This window comes from Thrips palmi, unplaced genomic scaffold (assembly GCF_012932325.1).
Source record: "Thrips palmi isolate BJ-2018 unplaced genomic scaffold, TpBJ-2018v1 HiC_scaffold_15, whole genome shotgun sequence".
NCBI lineage: Eukaryota > Metazoa > Arthropoda > Insecta > Thysanoptera > Thripidae > Thrips > Thrips palmi.
Genome location: NW_023144624.1, coordinates 871,528 through 897,813, shown reverse-complemented (window position 1 = coordinate 897,813; position 26,286 = coordinate 871,528). Strand labels below are relative to the sequence as shown.

The following is a 26,286-nucleotide window of genomic DNA, read 5'->3' as shown; positions in this document are numbered from 1 at the left end:
TCGTCTTCAGCCATTTGACCACTGGGACCGTTGTCGTTATCGACGTGACGCGCAACCAATGGTCACCCTCTTAAATGTCAACGGCATGATCGCGGCTGCAACCAAACTATTGATGATCATAATGAAAGTCAACCACGCGGCTGCATTCAACCCTATGGTTATAATCACCATCGGAGGCAGCTACATGGTCACTGCAGCCCCAATGGTTACCCTCACCAACCAAAACAGCCGCTAATCATCGACGTCAACCCCACGGTGCTCCTTATGGTTTTCGGCCGGATGGTGACCGCGCGGCGCGTGGTTGCTTTCCACTGCAGGCGAAGGGCGCGCGGAAACTTGGAGTGCATCCATCACTCATCATCGCCGCAACATTAGCCGCATTAGCCGTTGGCTTGTATTTACTCTGCGGGATGAAAATCGGCTTAGCTGCTGCCAGCCCTGCCTGCCCCGCCTGGACTGCCAGCCCCGCCGGCTCGGCGTCGTAAAAAGTAAAGGGAGCCCCGCGCGACGTCAACGCGCCGTGACCCTATTATTATCACTTCGGCTTCATTTTACGAGCCGAAGAGACAAAAAAGCGCGCAGTATGGGCTGCAGCGGCAGAACGCTCCTAGAGAAAGGATAAATTCAAGGGAAAAGGATTGCCTGGCCTTTGAAAATGTCTGCGAGCCGCGCGGGGCGGCGCGGGGCATGAAATGATACCCGCGTCGCTCCGGAGGACGCGCAGCGCGCAGCGCGACGCCTTGTACTTTCGACCGCCGCCGGTTCCGACGTTCCGACGTTTCGACCGCTCAAGCGTTTTCGACCGGCGGCGGCGGCGCGCAAATAAAAACAAGTGTCGGCACGATTTGGAGCGGCAGGCGTTGTCCCAACGGGACCACAACGGCCGTCATAAACAGCTATCGATATGTCGATGTGCGAGTCGATACTATCGAAAAGGAGCGACGAACGGGTCACCCCGACACAGCGCGCGCTGTGCGACACTCACGCCGCCCCGCGGCAGTTTCAGCAAACAACAACAACAACACGAGTTGTCCGGGGAAGGCAAACGCGCGGTCGTTTTGCAAAAGGGCCCTTGCGCCTCCTTCCGAGTGTGCCGAGCCCCCGGCCGAGTCTTCCGAGATCCCGAAGCGGAGCAGAGAAAAGTAAGCAGGCCCGGCAGCGCCAGGGCAGAGCCGGCACGTCCATCCATTAGCCCCTCACTCCGCCGCGCCGCGCTGCCGTCCATCCGTCCGGACGTGTGGTACTGCCTGCCTGCCTGCCAGTGCGTGGCGCCGCCGGCCAGCCAGCCAGCCAGCCAGCCTGGCACTGCAATGGGCCGAACAAGACGCGTCGCGACGCCGCGGCGACGCCCGGAGACGCTGAGCGACATGAGCGTGTCGATCCCGTTGCGAGCCGCGAAGCCTCGGAGCCTCGGAGCCGCGCTGGCCGGGCCGAGAGATGAGTGCGAACGCGAAACAAGACCAGCGCCTGCCTCGGGCCTCTCGAGCAGCACACCACACTGATTCCGAGAGTCGTTTTCATCGCTCTGTCCCTCTCGCACTCACGGGGGCACCACCAATAGGTGCAAGGCCGGCCCGCAGCACGCGCGTGCCTCGTGGCGCTGCCTATCCTGCCTTCCGCAGGCGGCGGACGAAGGGGCGGGAGAGAGAAAGAGAAGAAGAAGAAGAAGGAGGGAAAGGAGGAATGCAAGAGGGAAGAAGAGGGGTGCGGGAAAAAGAAGACGAAGCAGATAGTCGGTGGAGAGCGATAGGACGGGTCGGAACGGCACAAAGAAGGTATATCGCTTATCTCGTTGCCGTTTTCGCCGAGACAAATTACACGGGGCTTGTACGGACCACCGTGCGGCGGCGTGCGGCGCCGTGCGGCCGGTAGCACCTGCGCCACCTGCAGCTGTCCCTGCGACCGCACCTGCACTGTGAGCGCCGCAGCGCGGCAGCCACAAAGCACAAGGCAGATGCGCGGACACTACAATAAGCACTACACTGCTAGGACCTTCGAAAAGCGGGCCCCTGCCCCCGGCCGCCCTCGGCCGCCCTCGGCGCGGCTGGGCTGCCCGGCCGTCCGCCTGTGTGCACGACTGCAGCCCAGAGCCGGTACAGACCGCGGAGTCCACTGTGGCATCGAAAGTGGTCTTACCCGAGCGCCCCGCCCCGCCCCGGCCCGGCCGGCCCGCCATCAGATGGGCTGGTGCAGACTACAATAACTCTAATCAGGCTTCTCCTGCAGGGACTGCTGCAGGCGGCGCGCGCTGCAGCGTGTCCTTGTCACCGCCATCTAGATGAGCGCGAGCGAGAGAGCGCGCGGCAGGCCGACGGCAGGCCGCGTTCGGACGCACCACTTTCCCCCGGGGTGCGTTCGCGGCCACGCGGCGGCAGCGTCACCGTCTCCCTTCATAAATGACTCATTTTTTTACGGGCGCGGCCCGCGCGGACGGAATGCCGCGGACGGACGCGCCGCCCAAATCTGGTCGGAAATTCACGACCGCCGCGGCTTCCCTCGCCCGCTCCGCGATCCAAAAATTAAGGAACGCGCGCGCTTTCGTTATTACGAGTGCCTCTCGGCGGCGGCGGCGCAAAAAGTGAGGCGGAGGAAAGTTGAGAAATGCGAAAATGTGCAATACGGGCCGCAAGGCGGCTCGCCGAAGCCGCGCCGAAGCCGCGCCGCTCTCAGGGGCCGAACGGGACGGCCGGGTCGAGTTATCGCGTACGTGTCCAACGAGCGCGGAAAAACGACAACACGGAACGCGGCGACGAGGAAAGCTCTCTCCCTCGAACCTCTTATTTCGGATAAACCGCCTCAAAGGAAGTCCTCAGTACGCCGGGGGAATGCGGGCCGTCCTCGCCCCGCCCCGCGCCCGGCCCGTCGTTAAAGTCGCTTCAGAAGAGCCAGTAAATTCGGTTTAATGCAAACATTTCGCGACAAGTGCCCGAGCATCCGAACCTACACCGTCCGACCGGCAGCCAGCAGTCGGTATAGGGTGATGGCAGGTCCACCCCTCTGGCAAAATCACTGTGGGGGTGGGGTACTTTACCGGGGTAAAACCACTCCCCATATTTCGGTTTCGATCGCTGACACCACAAACGAAATGTTGTGCTCCGAATCACTCAATACCCCACAGTCTCGCCAGGATAGCGCGGGCCCCTTATTGTTGCTCAATGCGACGGACTTCCTTTCGCGACACGTGACCCAGAACGGCGCGACTCGTTTCGACATGAACGTTTTGTCCAAGGACGGCCGCACCTTTGTTCGGGGAAGCGGCGTGCGAACAGTGGGGCAGTCGTCACGGCGACGCACGCCTCGGCGCACGCGACACGCCACTGGCAACGCACGGCCGGACACACTGCGATCCGCTTTGCATAAGTCCGTCTGCCGAACCGGGCGCGCCTCGTTGTGGCCGGGGCGCAATCATACGAGGCTACGAAGTGCAGTGGAAAAAGTTCCGGCGCGGGCCAAGCACGCATATCAAGCGAGTAAACGACAAAGCATACACGTTTCTCGTGCATCATATGGGTTTATAGCGTGGCATTTTCTACAGTTCCTAAAATATCTCAAAATATGATTAACACCGACAAAATGAAACGAAAAAAAAAGAAAAAGGTTTCGACTTTTTTCCCCCTTTTGGACACTTGGTTATGAAGTTGTCTTAAAGCTGCAGTTCACACGCAATAATACCACGGCAATCCCAGTTTTGGGGAGATGTGCCACAAACCACATCCAAAAAGTGTCACTGTGCCATTCACGTGGAAATGTGGAACTGGTACACGCGGTGGGTGCAGCACGCTGCGCCGCTGCGCGTTGCGTTGCCTCTCACTTTCTCATACGAACCGCCGTGCGTCTGTCATTTTTTTTTCGCCTTTCTTTTGTCCTGCAGGCACTAATCAAGCGGCAGCGGCCACGGCTCGTCTGTTTCCGGCACATGAAAGCGCGCGCGCGCCGATCATGGCGAACAAGAGTAGTATTCTAAACAGCGGGCACTTACAGCTCATTGTGTTGGTCCAAATCGTGGCCGGGGCCGCGCCAAAGGCGGCCAAAGGCCTGCGCCGTGTCTCTTCAAAAGGGCAAGCTTTTCCGCGTCATTGCGGCCGTGGCGCGTTCCGCCCCTACAGTGAGTGAGTGGCAAGGCACCGCACGCCGGGCACCACGTCATGAAAGCTCTGGCACACTGTCGCAAACTTAGCATACCGACTTGAAATGAGAATATCACATACACCCCGAAAAGCAGTTTCTTGAACCAAGTAAATTTACTAGCACCAATAGCGAATTTTCTGGGCTGTTCCGGTTGCTGTCAGGCATGAGTCTGCTGATGTGGGTAGGAACTTTCGAGGTTCTTTTCGTTCTAAAAGGGGCGCAACATTTTGGACGGACTACCGCGCCATGCCTCACGGATCATCGTTCGTCCACACGGTCTAGATCACTGCATATAAAATTTTGACGACCGTTTTGAAAGGCGCTTTCGCCCCCACGCGCCCGCTTCTTCGTGCGGGCCTAAGTGCGACAGCAGTGCCCTACGGCTTGGGCCGGGGCTTGGGCCGGGGCTTGGGCCGGGCCCGCTTCTTCTCCGTCCTGACCCGGATTTCCCGATAATACCCCACGTGGGTATATGCCGCACGCGTGGGTTGCACCGGGGGAAGGGCAAATGATGCCCACTTTGGGAAATATTGGGCCGGCTAGTGAAAGTGCTCTGCACTCACGCATCCCGGCAAAATCACGCAACTGGCGCCGCGTCGCCGCGCAGCCGGCCACGAAGCTACGACATCACGCGTGCCAGGGCGTGCCTTCTAGTGGCGGGGCGTGCCGGCAAAAACTATACAAACATAATCATTACGGCGATTTATCTGGCATTGTTCATCCGCCGGCCCGCGGCAACACTACTTTTAGGCATTCTGTGCAGCAACGACGCGGCCACAAAAAAAGGGAAGAGCAAACATTCGAGGAAAGGGCTCGGAAAACATCTTGGAAAAGTGCACGTTACGGTCCTTGTGTTGTGGATTCAGAGCGAACAGAATCCGGTGAGAAGCGATTGGTGCTGGCTCATACGGTTCTGAGCGAAAAAAAAATCAACAACACTTCCTCTCAACATCGGTCCGAAAAGCTCGGTCAACCGGAACTCAAACGGACAGAAAAATAAAAAGTCGTTTCCCCCTCGCAGAGATTTGAACCCACGGCTGCTTCGCTGTGGCACAGTCGGACGAGCTACTCCACGCGAGGCGACCTGCAGCGGTTTGCGATTCCCCGAAGCACCGGAAACCCAACAACTCTCACGTGGAGCGTGTGTGTGTGTGAGCGCGCGTGTATGTGTGTCTGCTGACCCACCGCATTCAATGAAGTCCCAACATACTTGGCTGCGACCACCCTTCCTGGAGGTCTGGCTGAAGCAGGTGACGCGCTTGTCCCACTCCTCCGAAACTGAATCGTGTGACACACACACACACACACACACGTCCAGGAAATTGGGTCCCCTCCTTTATTGTGACCCGCTGTCCGTGTGAGTGGCCTTTGTAAGTGTGTGTGAACCGCTCCCCTCAGCGAGGCGCCTCGGGCCGCGGGATGGCGCCACTATCGTCCCGTTAGGCCGGTGTGGTCCTCACTGGTCCACACGTCGACCCATTAGTACGAAACACAATTCCCTTCCTGCGTGCCCCGGCATGCCCGCACAGAATCAAGTTTCTGGCACCGCCAGCGAAAATAAGGAAGGACCCTTCGCAGATGCACCGTTCGACGATCATATTATAGCATTATGTCCGCGCAAGCTAAAAGACAATAATTAAAATAATCTCTTTTTTTAGCAGTGGAGAAACAAAAGAACGATCGGCGCCGTTCGACATCAGGCTGCAATCACTAGACGGTATAAGGGGCGATCGAAAAACGAATCTCGAGTGAAATATCCGTTGGGTTTGGCCCTGCAATCACACAGCCAGTTTCTATCTCTCTCGCAGCCACACACACACACTCACAGAGGTGCGCTCACAGACACACAGACACGGCAAGGCAGACGGACTGTGCCCAAATTGGTTGCGGCATGTGCCACAGTAAAACCCGAACGGCATTGTGAAGTTGCAGAGGGCGAGGCTGGCGCGGCTGGCGAGGCCGCGGACAGAACCATGTAGTTATCGTCGCCAGCGCGGCCAGTTACAGCCATTCCGGCGCGCAGTTCCCGACGGTTCTCGAGAATTTCCCCGTCCTTCGGCCTTCCGCGCCGAGGAAACGCTAAGAGGGCGGCCTCTAATTTAGTCGAGTCCCAATTTTATGCGCGCAGCCCGGCCTGGCCCAGCCGCCCGGCCCGTCGAACGCCGTCCAACCGGCGGCAAAAGGTCCGCCAGATAATTGTCCCAGAAGCATGTAAATTCGGGGCGCCTTTTGGAAACAATGTTTGGACTCCGCAAAGATGTTCCAACGTCGATACCGCGGCGGGGTCCTTGCACCGAGGCGACCGGCCCGAAAATCCATTGTCCGCGCAGGGCCGTAAGCTACGGCTTACGACGCCGCCGTCGTCGTTGTCCACGTTTGGCGGCGCGGCGGCGCGGCGGCACGCGCATCGAGATCATCACGGACCGAGAGATCGAGAGTCGGAGAGCGACGTGTGACGCGTTGACGCGTGAGGAGAGATGAGCCACAGACCTACCGTGAGGCCGCCAGACCATCCGGCCTTATACGGCGTCCGGGGCGCGGCGGGGCGCGGCGGGGCGCGGCGGCGGTGAGAGACCAGACGTACCAATTAAGCGCGGGACACATTTTGCACGGCGTCGCTCTTTTCAACGCGTCGAGGAGTGACCAATAAAGACCGCCAGCCTTTCTGGTTGTGCCGGCCGCTCGGCTCCACGCTCGGCACTGCGGTTGTGTTCGCACGGGTTAGCAAATGAGGGCGTGCCACCCACAGCAGGACGATTCACTTGCGAGTACAACTGCCGTATAATGCCAGAGAGTCACTTTTTTATTTTATCAATTATTATCATTATTATACGACAGCCGGGTTAAGTGAGCCATAAAGATGATCGCTTAAATATGGAGTCATGGCCGTAAGGAAACGTGTTGATCTCGTCCGGCGATTGGAGAGGTGTTTGCTCGGCGTATCTGGATCCCCACGATTCGAACAAGTGAGAGTGCCCGCCTCAGAGCAAACAAAAAAGGGGCGATCGGGAAGCCGCGACGCCGCGCGATGACGCCGCCGGCGAGCCGCGGCAAGCCCAAGGCTTTCTGAAATCTCGGCTACCGTTTCAGAGGCCCCCGCAGCAGAGGCCAAAGACCCCGCCGCCCCGCATGGACAGAGTCAAACGTAAAAAGTAAAAATTATGGCACCCCGAGGGAGACTCGGACTACACTCCGAGGAGCGTCGCTTGCGGCGCGTTTAAGACTTTTTTCCTTTCTTTATGAGAAATTTGAGTTATGGGGCGACCCGTGTACCGGACCCTTATTTGTCCACTGACACAGTAAAATGAAGTCCGCTCCAGGTTTCAACGCGGACACTTTTTATCTTTTTATTGATTCTTCCCTCCTCGACAGTGTAGCTTTCTGTTGATATTATCCGGCCGGTCGGCGCGCCAGGACCCGCATCATTTTAGTTAAAGACAGCATCCACTTTCGCTACTGCAGCAGCTCTCCTTGTTCTTGCAGGAGGCCGCGTTATTCGCAGGGCGAAAGTATTTCGGCGGCTGCTTAATTCACTCTTTGCACGTCGTCTGCTGCTTCGGGTGAAATCGGCCCATGCCGCGAAGATACGTTTAACTCGTGTTGCGTGTCCGCAAAGTACGGGGTCCGCGTGCCCCAGGCGACCAGGACACGTCACTTTTATTTCATAAGAGCCGCGATAGAAGCGAATTCGGGTCTTTTCTCAGAAAAAGAATAAAGTCCTATAGACAAGGTAAATATTTCTGAGTGCTTCAGCTGACTCAACAGTTTTGGCTGCGACTCGGTATATCCGCGTTCTCTTTAGATCCTGCCTTCAACACTCGCTTAGATTTTGTCTCATGCGCCGCATGGCGGTGCTTTAAGTGATCAAAGCTTTGAAACGCCAAGTTTTTGGGCGTGCCTTGCAGTATCATGGTATCACTGTTGGGGCCAGGCGTGCGTGCCCAGATTAAAGCAAGGCTGTCCGACGCCACGCCACCAATAAATCCATTAATTGACGTGAGCGGAATTGGAGCATGATTGTTTGAATGTAACGCGTGGTAATTGCATTATGGGAGTCACGAGCAGCTCGCGCTGTGCGGTGGCATGCCGCGGCGTGGCGCGGCGTGGCGCGGCGGGCCAGACCCGGTGGGCCCCGCCCCGCCCCGCCTCGGGCCGCCGCGTGTTTCCCCAAACGGGTAGCCGGCCGCCAGCAGTGCAGTAGCCGCCACCATTTAAACGGCGCCGAATCTCCGAGTAGTTCCTGCGGGCGCCCTGCCACCTTGACAATGGCTTCATTTCCAAGCGGATTGGGCGCCCCGCGGTGCCCCGCAGTGCCCCGGCGCGCCCCGCGGTGCCAGGGAGGGAATCGAGCAGCCGAGCGACGAATCGAGGCCCGCCGTGGGGACGGCCGTTTCAATTATGCAGGAAAACGAGTCCCACGGATTTCTTGCTTTTGTCACGATCTTATTTTTTCCCTCCCAAGTGCGACACAGCGCCCATTTGTTTACGGTTAAATTGATTTACTGTGAAAGTTTCATGCCCCCGCGGGTTGTACACGCTCCTTTTTTTTTCAGAGCTCTTCGCTTCGTTTTAAGTGAAGGTTGTAACGGTATTCCAAACCTCCGCGATGTGCATTATCAGTGTGCTCCTCTGCCTTTCAGCGGGAAGACCGCGCGGACCTTGTTAGTATCGCATGGCGGGACAAGTGTTTAGCCGCACGCTCGGGATTTGAACCCATGACGTCTGCCGGGCGATGGGCGTGGCCGGCGTGGCTGCGGCGGGGCATGCGGCCCGGTGCAGTCGGCCGGATGCGAAGCAAGGCGAAGCGAGGCGCAGCAAGGCCGCACTAATCCTTGAGCCAGTGTGACTGTCCGGATGAATACCGAACGTTAATTGCCATGAAAATAATAACACGTCTTTGCGGGCTGCCTTGGACCAGTGCGGTGCGGTGCCGCTCGGTGCGATGCCGCTCGATAGGATAATTACTGGAAGGGTAAAAATTAGCCCGCGCGAGATGAGCAGGGATTTAAAACGAGTCCGACAGCCAGCCGCGCGGTTCAAACACCAGAACGGTCGGGGAATGCACGCAGAACGCAGCCCGGCCAGTCCAAGGGCCAGCCAGCGCCGCAGCGACGGAGACCTCAACGCAGGAAGGAGCCCCGAAACCGTTCCATTAAATACCTCGCATTTTTTGGAAGTATTTTTTAGAGGGGAATGAGCTTAAAAATATTGGCGAGGAGCTCGAGAAAACATTCCGCTCTTGAGCTCCTCCAGCCCCCTCCCTCCTTCCCCGGCCCACACTCACGCACGGAGCCCCTGCGTGATTTCAGAGCTTGATGAAGTTGTAACGGACCGCCGCGGCACCCCGGCAATACTTCTCGCAAAACAATCAACGAGGAGCGTAGTCGCGTTGCACAGGACAGTCTTCTTTCGGTGGCCGACACCGCAAGGACCTGCGCTCCCGACCCGACGCCGCGGGTTCGAGTCCCGCCGCAGGCCGGCCAATCACCATATACGCCGTATCACTTCGCGCAGCTACCGGCGGAATTTTTTTCGTGCAACTTTAAGCAGAAAGAAAAAAAATAATGGCTGACAGCGACTTTCCCTCCGTCCAGCAGTATTTTCGCCTCGGCTGCAATAAGTCTGGCTCATTTATTTCTCGCTCTGCAGTGCCCGGCAGTGCCTCTGCAGCGCAGTGCCGCTGCACGCCGCGTCCCCTTAAATTATTTTCACGCGAATGCCTTCCTGGTAGCGGAGCCGACCAACCAAACACGTTATTAGTCATATTAGCTGATGAAGCAGAAAGCGGGTGTGAGCATACACGGCGGGACAAGACAGATCGCCCGCGAAAAACCGGAAAGTCTAGTAGCCCCTTTTAATGTATAACTATTTTCTGTTCCTTTTTCAGCAGCGGCGTCGGCGGCAGTGTTTAACATATGTTATCGTATTCCGGCGCGGCCTCCCTTGCCTTTTCCGGCCTCGCTTAGCACAGCAGGTTTTTTTTATTAATGTGATTTGTGTAATTAAATTGACGGCACTTTCTTGCCGCCGCGAGCGCGCTGCCGCATTTGGCAGTGCGTGCGAGTGAGAGTGCGATACCGGCCGATTGGCGGCCCGATCATAATCGCTTGACCGACTGCCTTTTATCTCCCTAAACAAGACGACTTTATGGCGCGCTGTTTTCCATTTCAATGAGCAGCGAAATCCACTCTGGAAGAAAATGTCGCGGCGCCTTTGCCTCGCTTTGGCTTCGTGTCACGGCTCGAAAATAATCGTTCGAAACGGAGCGCGCCCAGCCAGGGAAAAGCGAGGGGTTCTAAACGCACTGCTTGCGTATTTTGTTTTATTTATCTTTTTGGCAGGGTACCAAAGTTGCGGCAGTTTAACGGTGTAACATCATTAGGGCGCTGTGTTGGGCGCCGACAATGGCGTAGCGCGCCGGCACCTTGAAGCAAGCCTTGAAGATATCTGGGAGTCGGCCAGCCTTGAAACGGCCAAACAATGATCCAAATATGCAAATTCCTTGTATTCACAAAGTGCAACAATTACTAACGCGCCCCATTGGAATTTCAATACGGGCCGAGAGTTAACGTGTCCCAAAACTCATTTCCATTCATGGCGTTTCCCCGTCCATACGCGCACAAAAGGCGCGGCGACGCCGGGGATCGAACCCGCGCCGTCCGCCGGACAAATTATCGAGCGAGGGGAAAGGGCGCACGGTGCGGCGCGGCACGCCACGACACGCCCAGACGACGACGCCGCGCCGTGTGTTGACACTGCCGCGCTACCGAACTGTCAAGCGACTTTGATTGAAGACTTTCGCTTCATCGTGGCAGCATCCGAGTGAAGCAGCCACCACGATGAGGTCCTTGATGGCCGGAGGGGGAGAAAAAAAAGAGGAAGAAAGGCCTGCTGCGCTGACGAAAAGCGAGCAGTGCGCTGGTCTTTTTCCGAAACACCAATTACTCATGCGGAAAAATAAGACGATGAGGAGGAGCTTGGGAGGAGCACAGTGGACTGCGTGTTGGCTCCACAGTTCGTAAGAAGTTGCCTAGGAACACCTACACCAACGCACACTAGAGCAAGGGACAAGGATTAAAAAGTCGAAAAGTAAATTCTTTGGACAAGTGTGTGGCCTGTCGCACTGAGACTGCGCCTCCATCAATTGCAAGTAGAAATCAGAACTGACGCGTCCACACTCACGCACGGACACGCACACACACACACGGACGCGCACACACATGCGCTGCCCCTAACGTCGTCGACGCTGTCAATCAAGGTGAGAGAACTGTGGTTCAGCCACGATGGAGAAACTACACCAAGATGGCTGCGGTACACTGCGCCACAGCCACGTTCATCGGAATGCCAAGTAAATTCCCAGTTTTACTGTATGAGCCAAAGGCTCCTCGATTCGTTTCTTTTTTCCGTATTTCAGCACGCGGGGGTACAAAACGCAAAATAAAAGCGTGTTTGTGGCGGCATGGCGTAATGGAACGCGGAACGCCATTTCCAGTAATCTTCCTTTCACTGTGAAACAAGCGGGGCCACAGGCCGGGCCGTCAGTAACAAAGCGATGACTATTATTATGGTTATGAAGGATGCACTGGCGTAACAACGGTGACACTATGCGGAATGGAGTGGAAGGTCCGCCGGCAGAAGGCTTTGTCCCTTCCCCCTTTTTCCCGGGAAATAGACACGAGTGCGAAATAGTTGCCGTAAAATGGCCCGATGCGGGCAGGTGGCCGTCGGGCAGCGCCGCGGAGGGCCGCGCGCGTTCTTGGCGGCGAAAGAAAAAAAATTGTATCCGTCCGTCGTCGAAGCCTTCGACGTCGCAACGAGGGAAGGCCAGTGCGGAATGCCTCGTGTTTTGTCATGTTCCCCTTTTTATGATTAGCGAGCAGTTTACAAAGGTAAACAGGCACAAAAAAGCAGGAGCCCACACGTTTGCAGAAGGAATGACCAGCAATAGAAATTGCCGGCGTGCCGACAGGGAAACGAGGATGAGGTACCTAACGTGAGAATTTTCACAGGAGCGGCCATGTCAACATATATATCAACAAAGCGCGCAAAAACCAGCGTCGCTCCGGCAGAGCGCGAGCTTCCAGAGACAGAGACGGATCCAGTGGAGGAGGGCGGGAGGCAAAAGGACGATTGACCCTTCTTGGCCCCTAGGTAGCCGCGTGAGGGGTAGGAAGAGAGCCACACTGCCACTGGTAGTGGGCAAAACGAGCTACTTTGCGGTTCCCTCAGGCCGAAGCTGGATCCAACACCAATCAGAGAGGCGCAGAGGCACACACGCCGCGTGAAGTGCGAAAGGCGAGCAGCCCCAATGGCGGAAGGCACTCCCAGCCTCCCAGCCGTGCCAGTGTGTCGCGGTGCTGCCCGTGGGCCTGGGCCTGCCTGCCCGGCCTGCCTGCCGGGCCACGGTGGCCGCCTATTGGGGCCACGGCGGCGCGACGCGGACGCCGCCAAGGGTTTGGAAGTCCTTCGGGCGCTTCGCGGTGCGGTGCTTCGCGGCTCGCCGTCTGCAGACTGATGCCGAGATTCTCTCTCGCACCCACACGGGACGCCCAGAGCGTGCGGGAGAGACGGAGCGACGCAAACGCCTCTCGGAATCAGTCTGCTGGCCGCGCCGTCACGAAGGTCCCCGTCGGTCGCCGTCGGTCCCCGTCCCCCCTCCAACGTAACGTCGCAACGCAAACAATGCGTGTGCGAGAAAGCGTCGGCGTTGCACAACAATGCGGCGTGATTGTTGGCGACATCGGCCCCGGAAACATGTCCGCCCGGTACGTCATCGCGATGCTGTGCCGCCGGATGCACGCCTTCCTCGGGGACCAGCGGGAAGGGGAAAGGGAGCGGAGCGGAGCCCGAGGCGGAGCCTGAGGCGGAGCCCCTGCCGGGTAGGCTACTCCAAGCGTGCGTGTCTGGCGGCGTTGCATACCCTCGCGGCGCCTATTGCTATTGATGGCTGGACCACAAATGATCGGGTGGGACGCGAATCGGGTGGACACACACACACACACACACACACTCACACACACCGTGGCACGAGTAGGGACTTTCTCAAAGAGGACTCGAGCTCTGACATTATCGAGTCGGACGGAAACTCCGTGGTACTTGAGGACTGCAGAGCATTTTTCTGGATCTAGGAAGCAAGTAAGGACGTTCTGTACTTTCTTGCGTCTTTCCGTACTCCAAATTCTCCTGAGTGTCTCTCTTACCAAAGTGATGAATATTATTTTCAAAACAATATCAGGTAAATTTGAAGTAGAAGTGAATCAAATGAAGTGCAGCGTGGCCTACCCTTGGAGCCGAGGCCCCGGCGAGGGGGCCCAGCACGGTGAGGACGAGCACGGCGCAGAGGACGACGTCGGCAGAGCCACAGCCGCGGCCCTCGCCGGCCTCCCGGGCTTCGGACGCCTTTTTGTCGGCAACCCTCGGCGCCGCGACAAAGGAATGCATCACCATTCTTCACTTTGATTCCTTTAAAAGGGACTCGATGGAGCCGGGCGGCCGGGCCGCGGGCGTGGAGGGCGAGCGTGCGCAGGGAAAGCGCAGCAAGACGGCTTGCGCGCTTGCGCCATCTTTGTTCACCTTGTTTGGATCATAACGCACGAGCTAAGTCCGTCCGCGTGCCGCTCGGGCCTTGGCTCTGGCCACGTGGCCGGGGCTCCGGCGCCATATGGTACTTTTTTGTCCGGCGTCACTCTTTTCGGACTGCAAATAACGAGTCTGCGGCCCACTTGCCGGGCACTATTCGCACGTCGTTCCATCGCGCGCATAGTGTGCCGGGCTTGCTCAGAGGGCACTATATGGGCACGCTCGAGCTGCGCCGTCCTCAAAGAGGCACCATTCGTGACCACCTTTCGTGCAAGGAATCTACACTTTTCATCGATACTCCTTGCCACTCCAGTGGTGCTCCATTTTGAAGGCTGAAATTGTCAGATTGCCCTGGGACATTGACGCTCCAATGGCCTGCTGTGTCAAATTCTGGCATTCCCATAGACCAGAAGGTCGAATTTTCACATCCCCTGGAGCCCAGAAGACCAAATTTTGGCATTCGAAACATATAGCTATGGTATTGGCCAAGAAACTTACCAATACATTTTTATTGAAGTTTACTGAGTTGTAGATAGTGTGCGCTGAGAGTAGTAAACTGTTGACTAGGTGCTGGTAACCCAAGGTGAAGGATGCAAGATCGATTAGGAGCCAGTGGGCTCGAAACTTGGTAGAGTCACGGTTGCGGAGCAATATTTTTGTGGCTTCTTTGGACGGCACGATGCCGCTCGGGCGCCGCCGCTCGGAGTGACGGCAGTACGACGCGGCGGTCGCGGAGTCGGTGGCGGAGCCGGTGGCGCCTGCAGCGAGATGATGGAACACGAATTCGGGAAGAAAGCGAGTGGGCCCCAATGTGGGCCCCAGTGTGGGGCTGTGGCCCACTTCCCCGTGCAACTGAAGCAGTACCGGCGGGCCCTTGGTCGCATGGGCCACGGCCACGGCCCGGCCGGCTGGAGGAGTAGGCTCGACTTTATCGGATCATGTCCCTGTTGTTGATTGAGCCATCATTAACAGGATGAGGCCCACCTACAGGACCTACAGCCGGCTGCTGCTTCGCCCGCTCCGGCCGGCCGGGCCCCTCCCAAGGACGCCGGCCGACGCCATGGCGCGCCAGTCCTTTCTCTGCTGGTGATGGATATGAAGGACGGTAGGACGGTCCTTCACGGGTCGATGGCTTTCCTCAGGAAATGGCCCACTTGGGGCCTTTTAAAAAGCCACTCGGACATCAATAATAAACGCCTTTTGTCTTTTACGCGCCTCGCGAACGGATTGGGTGACCCACTATGTAGCGTATCCGGAACACGCCAGAGAAAGCATTCTAAAAGGCGTTGCACTCCCAAATTACGCTGTCTTTAAGACGCACGCACACACACGCACACACGCACCGGTCTTGATACGTGCCCGTCCAGTCTGCACGTACCTCGCTACGTACTTGAGTAAACGTACACGGCAAAAGCCGCCTCCCCCCCCCCATACCCCAGACCCATTTATTGCCGAAATTCCTGCCTAATCGGTTCAGTCAGTCAGTCCGTCAACGTGTGTGTGTGTGTGTGCAGCACACAGGCTCGAATCGCACGCATGTCCGTGCGCAAGCTGCATGCGGTTTCGGTCTGCACCGTCCGCCGCGAAAGCTCGAGCCTCCGCCTCCCGGTTCCAAAGGAGTTCCGGAGGCGGAGGAGAAGGCCCCGAAGCAGGAGGAGTGCGACAAAGGGTACAAAAGCCGAGGAAAGTGACGGGAAGCGCGGCGCCTTGCCGGCAGCAAACGTGTTCACCTCGTACGACCAGACCCGGAGGTATCACACGATCTCAAAAATTAGTGTCTCGCATTTCATCGAAATTCGATCGATTTGTGCCACCCGCTTAACACCTTTATGACGCTGTTAAGTTTTCTCACAATTTTTGTTCCCTGCGCGGCGCGGCTCGCGTGGTGGTGGACCGCCCGCGTATTTAATAGTGCCGGAAAGCGTGGCCGCGGCACGGCATTGACTGACCCACCGCGCTGGGCGGCACCACTGTGTTTCACCTTGCCGGGGTCCTATTGGCCCAGTTTATGTTGCCATTTCCGTTCTCTCTTGTGGTGATTCTAAAAGAGGTTCAGAACTTGAAAATTGTTTTTTTGCGAGATGTCAAGAAACGAGCCGCGACTCGCCAAAGGGCTGCACGCGCGGCCTCGGCAATGCCATGGCAAAGCCGGGGGACGCGACGCGGCGACGCGGTCCACTGGCCAGGACCGATGGCCCAGTTACCCATCCAAATGATCGACACTAAGTTTTCGTTTTCGTCATCGTCCCCGGAGAAAAGACGAAGATGCCGTCCCTTTTTTCGGTGGAAAGTGAGAGCGGTGGCACCGTGCCCATGCCCACCCAAAAAGGACCCGCCGAAAAAATACGATGATCGTATCGGAACGAACAAAATGGTTATTGATTTTTTTATAGCCTATTGGATACAAGCAGTGGTCGCGATGAAAGGTGAATGGTCTTTCGGGTAAAACGTCTTCCTTAGTTACACCTCCTGACTAATAATTTCAGTCGATTGTATTAATTTTTTTAGGACAGAGTGGAAATAGATTCCCCGCGTTTAACTATAATGGAGCGACTCACGCATGCTTCACCACCGTCCCGGACCGAGTTCCGGACCCACCCGAGGCGGCCGGGCCACACTCGGCGTCCGAACTCATTCACTCCGAATCCGTTTGTTTTTATTATATTCGTCATGCGAAAGTTCGCTCGGAATCGGCCATATATTTACTTTACGGCCCATTCGCGAATGCCAACACCTGGCCAACCTGGTTTGCAAGAGCCGCACCTGGACACACCTGGACCCTCGGCGGAGCAGCGCGGTGCTTGGCGGTCACACCGCGCGGAGCAGCGCGGCCAGGACTTGGGCCAGGCCGGCCGGCCAGCGCTGTCGTTAAAACACCAAAGGGAAAACCGTTCGATCCGTGATGTGCACCTCGCGACGTCGCTCGACCTTTGTGTTTATTTGGTTCGGCGGAACCCGCCGGACTGGCGCTGCCGATCGGTGGCTCAGCTGGTTACGGTGCAGGTAGCTGAGCGCCCCGCCCGTTGGCACGGGTTCAAGTCCCATCGGTGGCCGCGCATTTATCATCTGCACGGCGCTAGCGACTTGTCGCTGCTCTACTAATGCAACCGTTCACACCTGCAAAAACTTTAGCCTCGCGCTTTAATTGCGAATTTTGTACTGAGATTTTGCTTTTACGACGAAGGCGCCTTGATGCACTCTAGCACGCAGTCACCGCCTCCGAGAAAACTGCGAAACCTTATCGACATCAAGCTTTCCCTCTCGACGCACCTATCTCCGTTTTGAATCCCTTTCGAGTCATTCGAAGGATGCGCGCTCACACACTCACGCGCTCACACACACACACACACACACACGCGCGCGCGCGCGCACACACACACGACACACCCACTATAGCAGCGCGGACCGAAGTAAAAGTGCCTTTCGGGTCCAGAACCCTGGCAGGCCCGCCAAACTGATCGAATCTTCTTCACAACTTTCGTTTTCGCCTCGTCAGTGCGCAGTGCGTGGTTTGGCGATAAAAAAGAGGCGTTATTCCTGCTGCACTGCACCGATGTGGCCCACTGAAGAAACATGACAGATCACATCTGGGATGAGGCGAGCCGCGAAGCAGCGCGTCGCAGTGATACAACGCGCCGCAACCCGCCCCGGGGAACAATGAGACAAGGGAGAGGAAAAAAAATCAATCACTGAAGTTTCTTTTTGGTGAATGCTTTCTATCCATGTGCAGTGCATGTTATCCGTCAATATCTTCCCCCCACAAATTTTGGCGCTGGAATATTGATTTAAAGGTTGCCGCATTTGAACGCGAAAACTGGTGATTCTGGTTCGAATTTTCATTTTAATTAATGTGAGTTCGCCGAGATTAAACCGACTTACCTCGGACTTACCTCTTTTGGACTAACCTTCTTTGGACTTACCCCCTTGGACTTATCTCCTTTGGACTTACCTCCTTTCGTTCTCCTTTCACATTTGCCTTTTCCTTCAGGGCTGCACCAGGCCAACTTAGTGATACGGTGACTATGTACTTTTAAATCTTGTTTGAAAAAGACTGAGGCATTGAAATGAGCGTGGAAGCTCGTCCACAATCTCGGTGCCGAAGACCGAAGGGTCGGTTGCACTATCGCGGTGCCACCGCGCAAACCCGGGGGAAAACCTGGTCCATAGTCACCGGCCTGCCGCCCGGCCCGATGGCCGGATGTATGCGCGTGTGCGTGCGCGTGTGAGGCCGAGCCCGTGTGGTATATGGGTCAGCATACATTACGGACAACAACAACGTGTGTGACAAAGTGCAGCCAGGTTACGACACCCTGTCTGCGTGTGTGTTTACGCGGGAAGTCCTGCCGCAGAGGCCTTGTCCCGGCGTGCTGCTTCCTGCCGGCGAAAAGAGGACGCCGTCTAGTGTGATCCGGCCGCGACGCAAATTAAAGCAAATTCGGCGCGAGCTTTGATCATTTTGCCGCGGGTACCGGGCGAGCACTAACAAGGCGTGACACGAGGGGGTCCAGGCCTCGGTCCAGGTCGAGCCACGCGGTGCGCTGCTCGTACCGAGGCACTCGCTCGTACAGTATATCTCCGCGCGGGCATTGCTGGCTGCACGGTCTCGGGGCGCGGCGGCGCGGCCCCCCGCCGGCCTGCCGGCTGCCCCTTCCCCGGCTCTGCCCGGCTCTGCCCAGGCCGCCAACGGGAGCGACGGAGAGGTCGAGGCGCCAGTCTGGCTGTCTCGCAGTGCGTGTCGTTACGCTCCAAAATGCCGGCAGAGATACAAAACCACCGACGCTATACGGCGTGACGCCGCCGCCTCGACGCTGTGCACCGCGCCGCCCCCGCGCCGCCCCCGCGCCGCCCCCGCGCCGAGACAGGGCGGCCTGACATAAGCACGCCGTCCAAGGACGCGTCTGTGCTTTCGGAAAAGACTCCAAGGGAAAGATGAACTTAGAAGACACAAAACTAGCGCGTCCCCTTTTGAAAAAAGCGTTGGTCCCGATGGCAGTGCGGTCTTCACCGTGTGCGACTCGGTACTTCATGGCGCTGCTGCACGGCGCTGCAGCACGGCGCTCATGGCGAAGGCCGTCTGATTACACGTTTTGCACCGCAGGCCTTCCTGAGGCGTCCCTGGGATATTATATGACTTTACGCGGTTCCCCGAGGTTCCCTTGGGCAGCAGCCGCCGCCGCTGCAGCAGTAGCAGCAGACGGGTCGGTAATGACCGGCTGCAAGCCCTCCGGTTTGAATTTAGGTTGAATGAACGCTGAGCCCGGGTACCGTTCAGCGAGCGGCGGTTCAAAATCAAGCGGCCCAAATTCAGTACCACGACGATGTTAAAGCTGTTGGAGTAAAATGGATTGGTGCCAATCGAGACCCAGCGCAGCGTCCGGATGACTCGTTCAGTGTCCAGTGGTCTGGTTTGGCCGCCTCCAGCAGTGCAAGTGTCGAGAGACGTGCGTTGGGTGGCCTACCTTGGCAGGCGCACGAGGAGGGGCAGGAGTGCGTTGGGTGGCCTACCTCTGCGGCGCAGGACGCGGGTAGCGGCACGTTGGGTTGACTGCCTCTGGGGGAGAGCTGAAGTAACGACTTGAGGCAGTGTGTTGGGTCGCCTACTCAGTACGCGCGTCGTGAAAGGAAATAAACTCTTGCTGGCGTTCGACAGAAACTGTTTATTGCACGCATACAGCACACAATCCGATCCTAGCCCAGCGGGGACGGGCTCAGAGTCCCAGCTGGGGCCGACATAGAAACAGGCTTCAAGTTAGGCAGCTCGAGTCTCCCGGGTTTGAAAGTTGTAACACAAAAACTAGGACTTTCACAGATTCATGGGAGCAGCATACGCATGGAAACAGCATCGCCTACCTGCACTTGAAACAATAAACAACTCACCAGAAAGTACTGGCAGATACCACATATGGGAAAGCCCGTAAAGAGCTCTACGAAACAAAATGCGAAACATTGCGAGGTACACACATCTATTACGTACAAATAAAAGACGAACTATCACGTCACATTTGACCCGTTACTGACTGAGGCTAAGAAAAATTTACCAAATTTATAAAACGTACAGCTACACTGGCTAGGAAGAACGACGATAGAAATAACAAAAAATATTGACAAGTAATGAGATTCTGTTTGGCGAAGCTGAAATTCAGCTAATACGGTGTAATATTAATAATACTGAGTTTTAAATATAAATTTTCTTACGAATATTAATAAATAATGTATCAATTCCTAGTGATATTTATCCTTCACTCACATACACCATATAAAACACAAACCTACAAGATATGGTCTTTGTCCAGAACCGCTGCCCAGCAGCGATGGCGGCCTGCCATTTCATCATCGTTCACTACAGATAAGTACCGGGCGCAAAGTTTAACACGCGACAGTCAGGCGGGCATAGCCATGGCATAGCAGAGCGCCGATGTTGAGCCTTTCCGCGTAGCTCCACTGCAGTGCTCCGAGGGCGGATTTAGCAGGGGAAAAGGCCTTATGGGCAGCAAAACAGCCGCTGAAAGGTAGACAAAACGCGACACTTTGCCTCTGTAAGAGTCAAAAAGCTGCACATTAACCCTGCAAATAGGCGGAATTCATAACTTCGCCTCTCCCGCAGGCAGATTCTAGGCCGCAATCCTTGCAGTCCGCATCGGCAACCCTTGGGGCATCCACCCGCTACCCACGTGTTGCACTCCACACTCGGCATCCACTTGAAAAATACATCACAAATATGCACAGCGGCCAGATCAAGCCGAACATCTCAAAGTTGGCACGCTCGAATTTAGTCTTTCCGAGATTCCGTTGTGGCCCATTGCCAACAGGCACGAAAAAAAAAGACTCCAAGACGCCACTGATAAAACTTAAGTGTAGTTGCGCGCTTGCAACTACGCTTTAAGACATACGACCTTCTTGAAGCATACAACCAAGATTCAAGGCAATTCGCACTATGCATTTATACAGAAAGAAGCGCATGAGCTCTTGTACGCCTGAATAAGGGCGTAGGGGCTGGACGCTTCACGATAAATGTTACGCCTTCGTTTTACCAGTGGCGGCTGCATCGGAGTTGACGCTCCACGCGTTCGCGGCTGTCGCGGCTACGGCCTGTAGTAGTGCGAGTGGTCCACGTGGTCGAACGTGAAGTAGCGCGGCGGCTGCGGCGGCTTGTGCAGGCCTTGGTGCACGGCCTGGTGGAAGCTCTGGGGCGCCCCCATGGACTGCGCTCTGTCCGGGCCCGACCGCCCCAGCGGCCCCAGCGGCCCCAGCGGTCCCAGCGGCCCCATGCTGTCCAGCCTGTCGCCCCTGCCGTCTAGACGCTCTATCCGCTCCAGGGCGTCAATTCTATCCGACGCCACCCGCCCCAGCGGCCCCATGCTGTCCAGCCGGTCCCCCCTGCCGTCCAGCCGGTCCCCTCTGCCGTCCAGCCGCTCCAGGCGCTCCAGGACGTCCATTCTGTCCGCCCGCAGCCCCTCCAGCCGCTCCGCGCGGCTGGCCTCCATCTTGGCGTCCATCCTGGACGGCCCCGGCACGGCGGGGAGCGTCCGCTGCGGCGCCGCGTCGCCGGGCTTGCGGCGGCGGCTGCTGCCGCGCCGGTGCGCCGACGGCATCCTGGACAGCGCGGCATCGGGCGGCGAGGTGGGCGTCGAGTCGCACGTGGTGGACGCGTCGGCGGAGGCCATCGGCACGGTGGCGCCCGGCGGCGGCAGGAACGGGTTGTGGATGGGGCCGTACGACGACGACGAGTTGGTGTTCCGCGAGGACGACGTGGACGAGAGCGTGGACGGCGAGCCGGGGTCCATGAGCGGCACGCGCTGCAGTCGGTACGACGGGACGCGGTGCATGTCGTGCTTCTTGAGGTTCGTCTCGCTCAGCGGCTGCGGCGCTGGCGGCTCCACGACCGGGGCCGTCACCACGCTGCCGCGGGGCTGGCGCGGCGACGGCTTCGGTGTCGGGCGCGGCGACGTCGGCGGCGACAGCGTGGTCAGGACGGTGGACGCCGTGGCGACGCTGGCGGTGCGCTGGGCCAGGGCGGCGCCGTGCGGTGGCGAGGGCCCGGGCGTGGACAGCGCGATGGTGCAGTAGCCGTCGCCGTCCGTCGCCGAGCCCCCCGACGTCGGCAGCGAGCACTGCGCGGCGCGCACGCCCCCGCGCGTGTGGCGGCGGTTGCTGAACCGGAAGTAGCCCCGGACGCGCTCCTTCTCCGACCTGCGGGCAGACAACGGAAGAGCGGCCGCGTCAAGAAATGCCAACTCCGCCGCGGCAACACTTGAGCCCTTCGCAGCCACCGCTCCGCCGCGCGGGGTATCGCCGCCCGGCGGATACGCCGTGCGGGCAAAGCCTTGCGACGCGGGGTATGGCCGCCGCGCTTGTCGTCGCCCAGACCTACTCACCGACTCAGCACCCAGGCGGCGACGAAGAGCGGCATGGTGCACGTGGGCAGGAAGGAGATCCACACGAGCACCGAGTAGGCCATGTCGAAGTGCGCCGTGTTCTCGTACGTCTCGTTCAGCTCCGACTTAATAACCCTGCAATGTAAACACATCCAAATGAAACGCGGCAAACGAATCGAATCAGGCGTGCGCGAAGGGAGGGTAGCGGGTGCCGAGTCCCTCCTCTTTGGCACTGGAGAAGTGCCTAAAAGGGCAGGCAAATGGCAACACATTCCATCTAAACACGGCATGGCTTAGCCTTCCCTCCTTTTTAAAATACTTCGGTTCGCCCCTGAACTGTACACCGAACTGCTTTTGGGCGCTGTGCTGCGCTGCGCTGTGCATGCGTGGAGCGGCGTCACGTGCTCACCGCAGAATGTTGAGGGGGGCGACCAGCACGAAGAAGGCCGACGTCATGCTCACGAGGTACTTCTGGGTGCGCTCCTCCTTGGGCAGGTCCAGCTCGGCGGTGCCCGCGTGCGGCGCCACGTACAGCGAGTTGCGCATCGGCACCGACCGCCTGCGGGATGGGACAAAAAGCGCCGTGAGAGGTAAGGCGTGTGGCCGCGCATGCCGCCAGGGGCGGATCCAGAAAGGAGCGGCTAGGGCCTTTCCTTGAGCCCTTACACAGCCGCCTGAAAGGTAGAGCAAGTAGCAACACATTGTTCCGGTAAGTGGGCAAACTGTACCCCCCCTTTAGGCCACCTCTGGACCCGCCACTGCCAGCCGCATGCCTGAAGACCGCTTCGCGAGACATCCTGGAAACGGGTGCGCGAGCAGCAGCTTCAATTACCGCCTGGCGTCTTCACCGCGGTGCACTGCCGGCCCCACTGGCGGCGGGGTGAGTCCTGCGGAAGTCATTTCAGGTCAGGGAGCGGGGAGACGGATGGGGTGCCGGCCAGGACATGATTGACGGCGTGCAATCACTTAGGCTGCAATGTCGCACTGCCCCGCCGGCCCCGCCGGCCGCGGCCCGCTCGGGCCTTGCGACTTGGCGCCCCGCCGTCCCTCCACGTACTGCACACCCGTTGCGCCGGCAATAAATTAGTGTGCAGCAGCTCCCTCTTTTCCAATCTTGGGCCGGGTGGGGCGGGGCGGGGCGGTGTGGCGTGGACGGACGTCGGCGAAATGCACAATGCGAGGAGACGGTCGCGGCACGGCGAGGCTGGGGCGGGGGGTGAGGTGTGCGGGCCGAGGCGGGGGCGGGGTGAGGTGAGGGCGGAGCGAGGCAGTGAAAGCCGTCTGCTGCTCCCTATATATCACATTCTGCAAATTCAAGCGTATGTCGACGGAAGGGCGCGGCAGGGCAGAGGCCCGTGGCGTGGCGTGCCTCGCCCCTCCAGGCGGCGCGGAGATGGGCGCTGCGAGGGGGCGGCCGGGGGCGGCACGGCCGGGGGCGGCACGGAGACGGAAGGCGGGTCTTATTCTTAGGGAGGCTTGCTTGCTACTTTCTTTCACGGCGCGCCTCTAAGGGGGCGAGCCGCGCCGGCAGAGCAGGGCAAGGGCTCGGAAGGGCTCGGAAGGGCACGGCAGGGCAGGCCTCCGCGTCATCGCGCTTCCGAATTACGGCGCCAGGCAGAAAGGCGGCAGGCGGACGGCAGCCCTCCGAGCCCGCCCTGCGACCTCGGCCAGCACAGTGGCGGCGCGCGTCGCGAGACGCCCTTACCGCTTTAACACCCGCGGCGTGAAAAGCGGCGTCGCGACGCCCCCGACAGCCTGCGGCTTGGCCTGCGGCGCGCTGTGGCGCCACGGCCGTTTGTTGCCGAATTGCCGTCAAAGGACGAGCCGGGGCGGCGGCGGGGGAGTGCCGTGAGGCGGGGCGGGGTGGCCAGCTTTACAACCCACCCTCCGCCCCGGCCTCCGCCCCGGCGGCGCGCTGCGGTCCACGCGCGCCCTGCCGGCCGCCTCACGGGACCCACGACGGCACCATTCAACTGGTTCATTCTTACGAGCATCAGCATTTCACGACGAGAAACGCCGCTCGGAGTCCGGAGGAAAAAAAAACAGCCGCACAAGCAAAATCTCTCGTCTTCCCCATTTGTTGCGGCGTCCCCAACGTGAGGAGACAGGTACACACTTGATCCTTGTGCACATTTTGTGCGTGAGTTACGCATGTGCAAATTATAACGTAACACGAACAAAACGTCCATCGATATTTGGTGTGTAACGGGTGACGGACCAGGATCTTTACTCAGCGGATAGCGCGACTTACACCCCGTCGGTCGGGTTGCAGGGTACGTCGCCCACCACATGGTGATGGCGGCGCCGGCACGTACGAGGCGGGCTCGGTGCCCGCGGCGACGCCGGGGCTGCCGGGGCAGCCGGCAAGGCCGACAAGGCCTCGCCGTCCACTCGGCTCCGAGTGGCGCGCTCGCCGCGCTCGCTGCCGCCGGGCCGAGGCCGAGCGCGGTGGATGTGACCCAAACTTATGTAAGCTCCACCGCGTTTGGGGAGGCACGGCGAGCGCGGGGTGGCTTGGCTGCTGTGCTTCACGGGCGCCACCCGCACGCCGCACGCCCGTCGCCCGGCCTCCGACCCCTGTCCCGGGGGTAAGTGTATTTGTTTGCAAACGACTGCTCCGCACGACACTCAAAACCGCCGTCCGCGCCGCCGACCCCCCCCCCCCCCCGGTCGGGGGTCGCAGCGCCCAGTGGCCACGGCCACACGCCCACGAATCAGATTGTTTGGACGGATTAAAAGTTTATTTTTTAACCTTTCCAGATGTATACACGTTTCCCCGCACTTTCCACCCACGCGGCTCCCCGCCGCCGCCCCGCATACACTTTCCTTTGTACGTCACAGCGTGTCGCGCGGACAATAAGCAGACGTTACGAAACTGCGACTATAACCGTCCCCTCCGCCTGCGAGCCCCGCCGCGGCCCGACAGACACCCTTACACTGCCACACACGGCCAAGGCGGGAAAACCAGAGGTAAGCTAGCTTACACTTTTTTAGCTGTCTTGTTCTTACTTCTCGAAAGTAGGGTTTAAGATTCAACGTCTGCGAAAAACGAAAATTTGACAAGGGCACAGCGAAGGGTAAAGCGGATGAGAGGAGACCGTGGAGCGTTTTCACGTCACTCTTATATATCCCAAAGCAGACACGCTCCCATTTGTCCACGGTTCATGTTCATGGATGATTGATATATACAAATTAGCGTACCTTACGACAGGCGCGCTGTTATCGGATTCCGCGGAATGTCGGTGGCTCGGCCCGGCGCCCCGCTTTCGGCCCCGGTTCCACTACACCGACATAGCTGCGCCAGCCGGCGCATTCCATGTGAAAAACCGGGGCCACCGACGAGGGTAGCACAAATTGAACCCATTGGTGCGTAACTTCACTTCCATTAGAAAAAAAATAATAATTGGCCAGCACGCTGCTAACCTAACCTTGGTTTTGGCGCGGCGGCTTGCCGTCGGCTAACTTGGCCTTGCTTCGCCCTAACAAGCGATACTGTGTCCTCTTCGTCACCTCGGCAGTCTATAATCAGTGTCGTTAATTGCTTCTCGGAAAGCCTTCAGCCTCCCCCGTGTCCCTTTCACTGGCGTGTCCGTGACAAATCTCATCCGACAGGGTCAGCACTTTTTTCCTTCTCTTGGGTTGCGTAGTGGGGGGTTCAGTGGATGAGGTTTAAGGGGGGGGGGGTAGGTGGGTGAGGATTAGGGGGTAGGGTTTAGTGTTAAGGAGGCAGGATTGTGGGAATGTTTAGGGGGAAATGTTTTGGGGGTAGCGTTTAGGGTGGATATTGGGGGTTAGTGTTAATGGGGTGGGATTTAGGGGGTGGGATATAGGGGATAGTGTTTAGGGGGAAGTGTTGGGTAGTGTTTAGGGGGGATTTAGGGGCTAGGGTTTAAGGGTTTAAGGGGTGCCGTTAATAGGGTGGTGTTTCCGATCTGGCCGAAAGCTGTCCGAAAGAGCCCGATCGGCGGGGTTAGTCGGTGGGGTGTATAGGGGGTGGGATTTAAGGGGTGGCTTTACCATGATGGTAATTTTCACAAGACATAGAACTGACACTAGGTAACAGCATTTTACATAAAACGGAAATAAAAAAACTGCGCAGCACCACACCACCGCACGGGGCAGGAGCCGAGCGGGGCGAAGCTCGCGGGCGGCAGCGGAACTGTCGCGAAAGACAGAGGGGCTTCCCCCGGGGTGGCGGGCAGAC

At 58.3% G+C, this 26,286-nt stretch overlaps 2 protein-coding genes across 2 annotated transcripts in view; both read right to left on the bottom strand.

The window, feature by feature from the left end:
* Positions 1-19,344: 19,344 nt before the first annotated feature.
* LOC117641030 (major royal jelly protein 5-like) lies at positions 19,345-21,299 on the bottom strand. The gene has a single exon (XM_034378124.1). It carries the CDS (start codon positions 21,297-21,299, stop codon positions 20,790-20,792), a length of 510 nt encoding a protein of 169 aa, XP_034234015.1. The 3' UTR covers positions 19,345-20,789.
* A 471-nt stretch (positions 21,300-21,770) lies between these two features.
* LOC117641029 (neuropeptide Y receptor type 4-like) overlaps positions 21,771-26,286 on the bottom strand; it is a gene marked incomplete at its 3' end in the record, with an annotated part of 63,762 nt that continues 59,246 nt past the window's right edge. Inside the window, exons 7-9 of the mRNA XM_034378123.1 lie at positions 22,492-22,641; positions 22,083-22,217; positions 21,771-21,897 (exon numbers count right to left, since the gene is read on the bottom strand). Of these exons, the coding sequence (XP_034234014.1) occupies positions 21,771-21,897; positions 22,083-22,217; positions 22,492-22,641 (412 nt within the window). The remainder of the gene's footprint in view (positions 21,898-22,082; positions 22,218-22,491; positions 22,642-26,286) is intronic.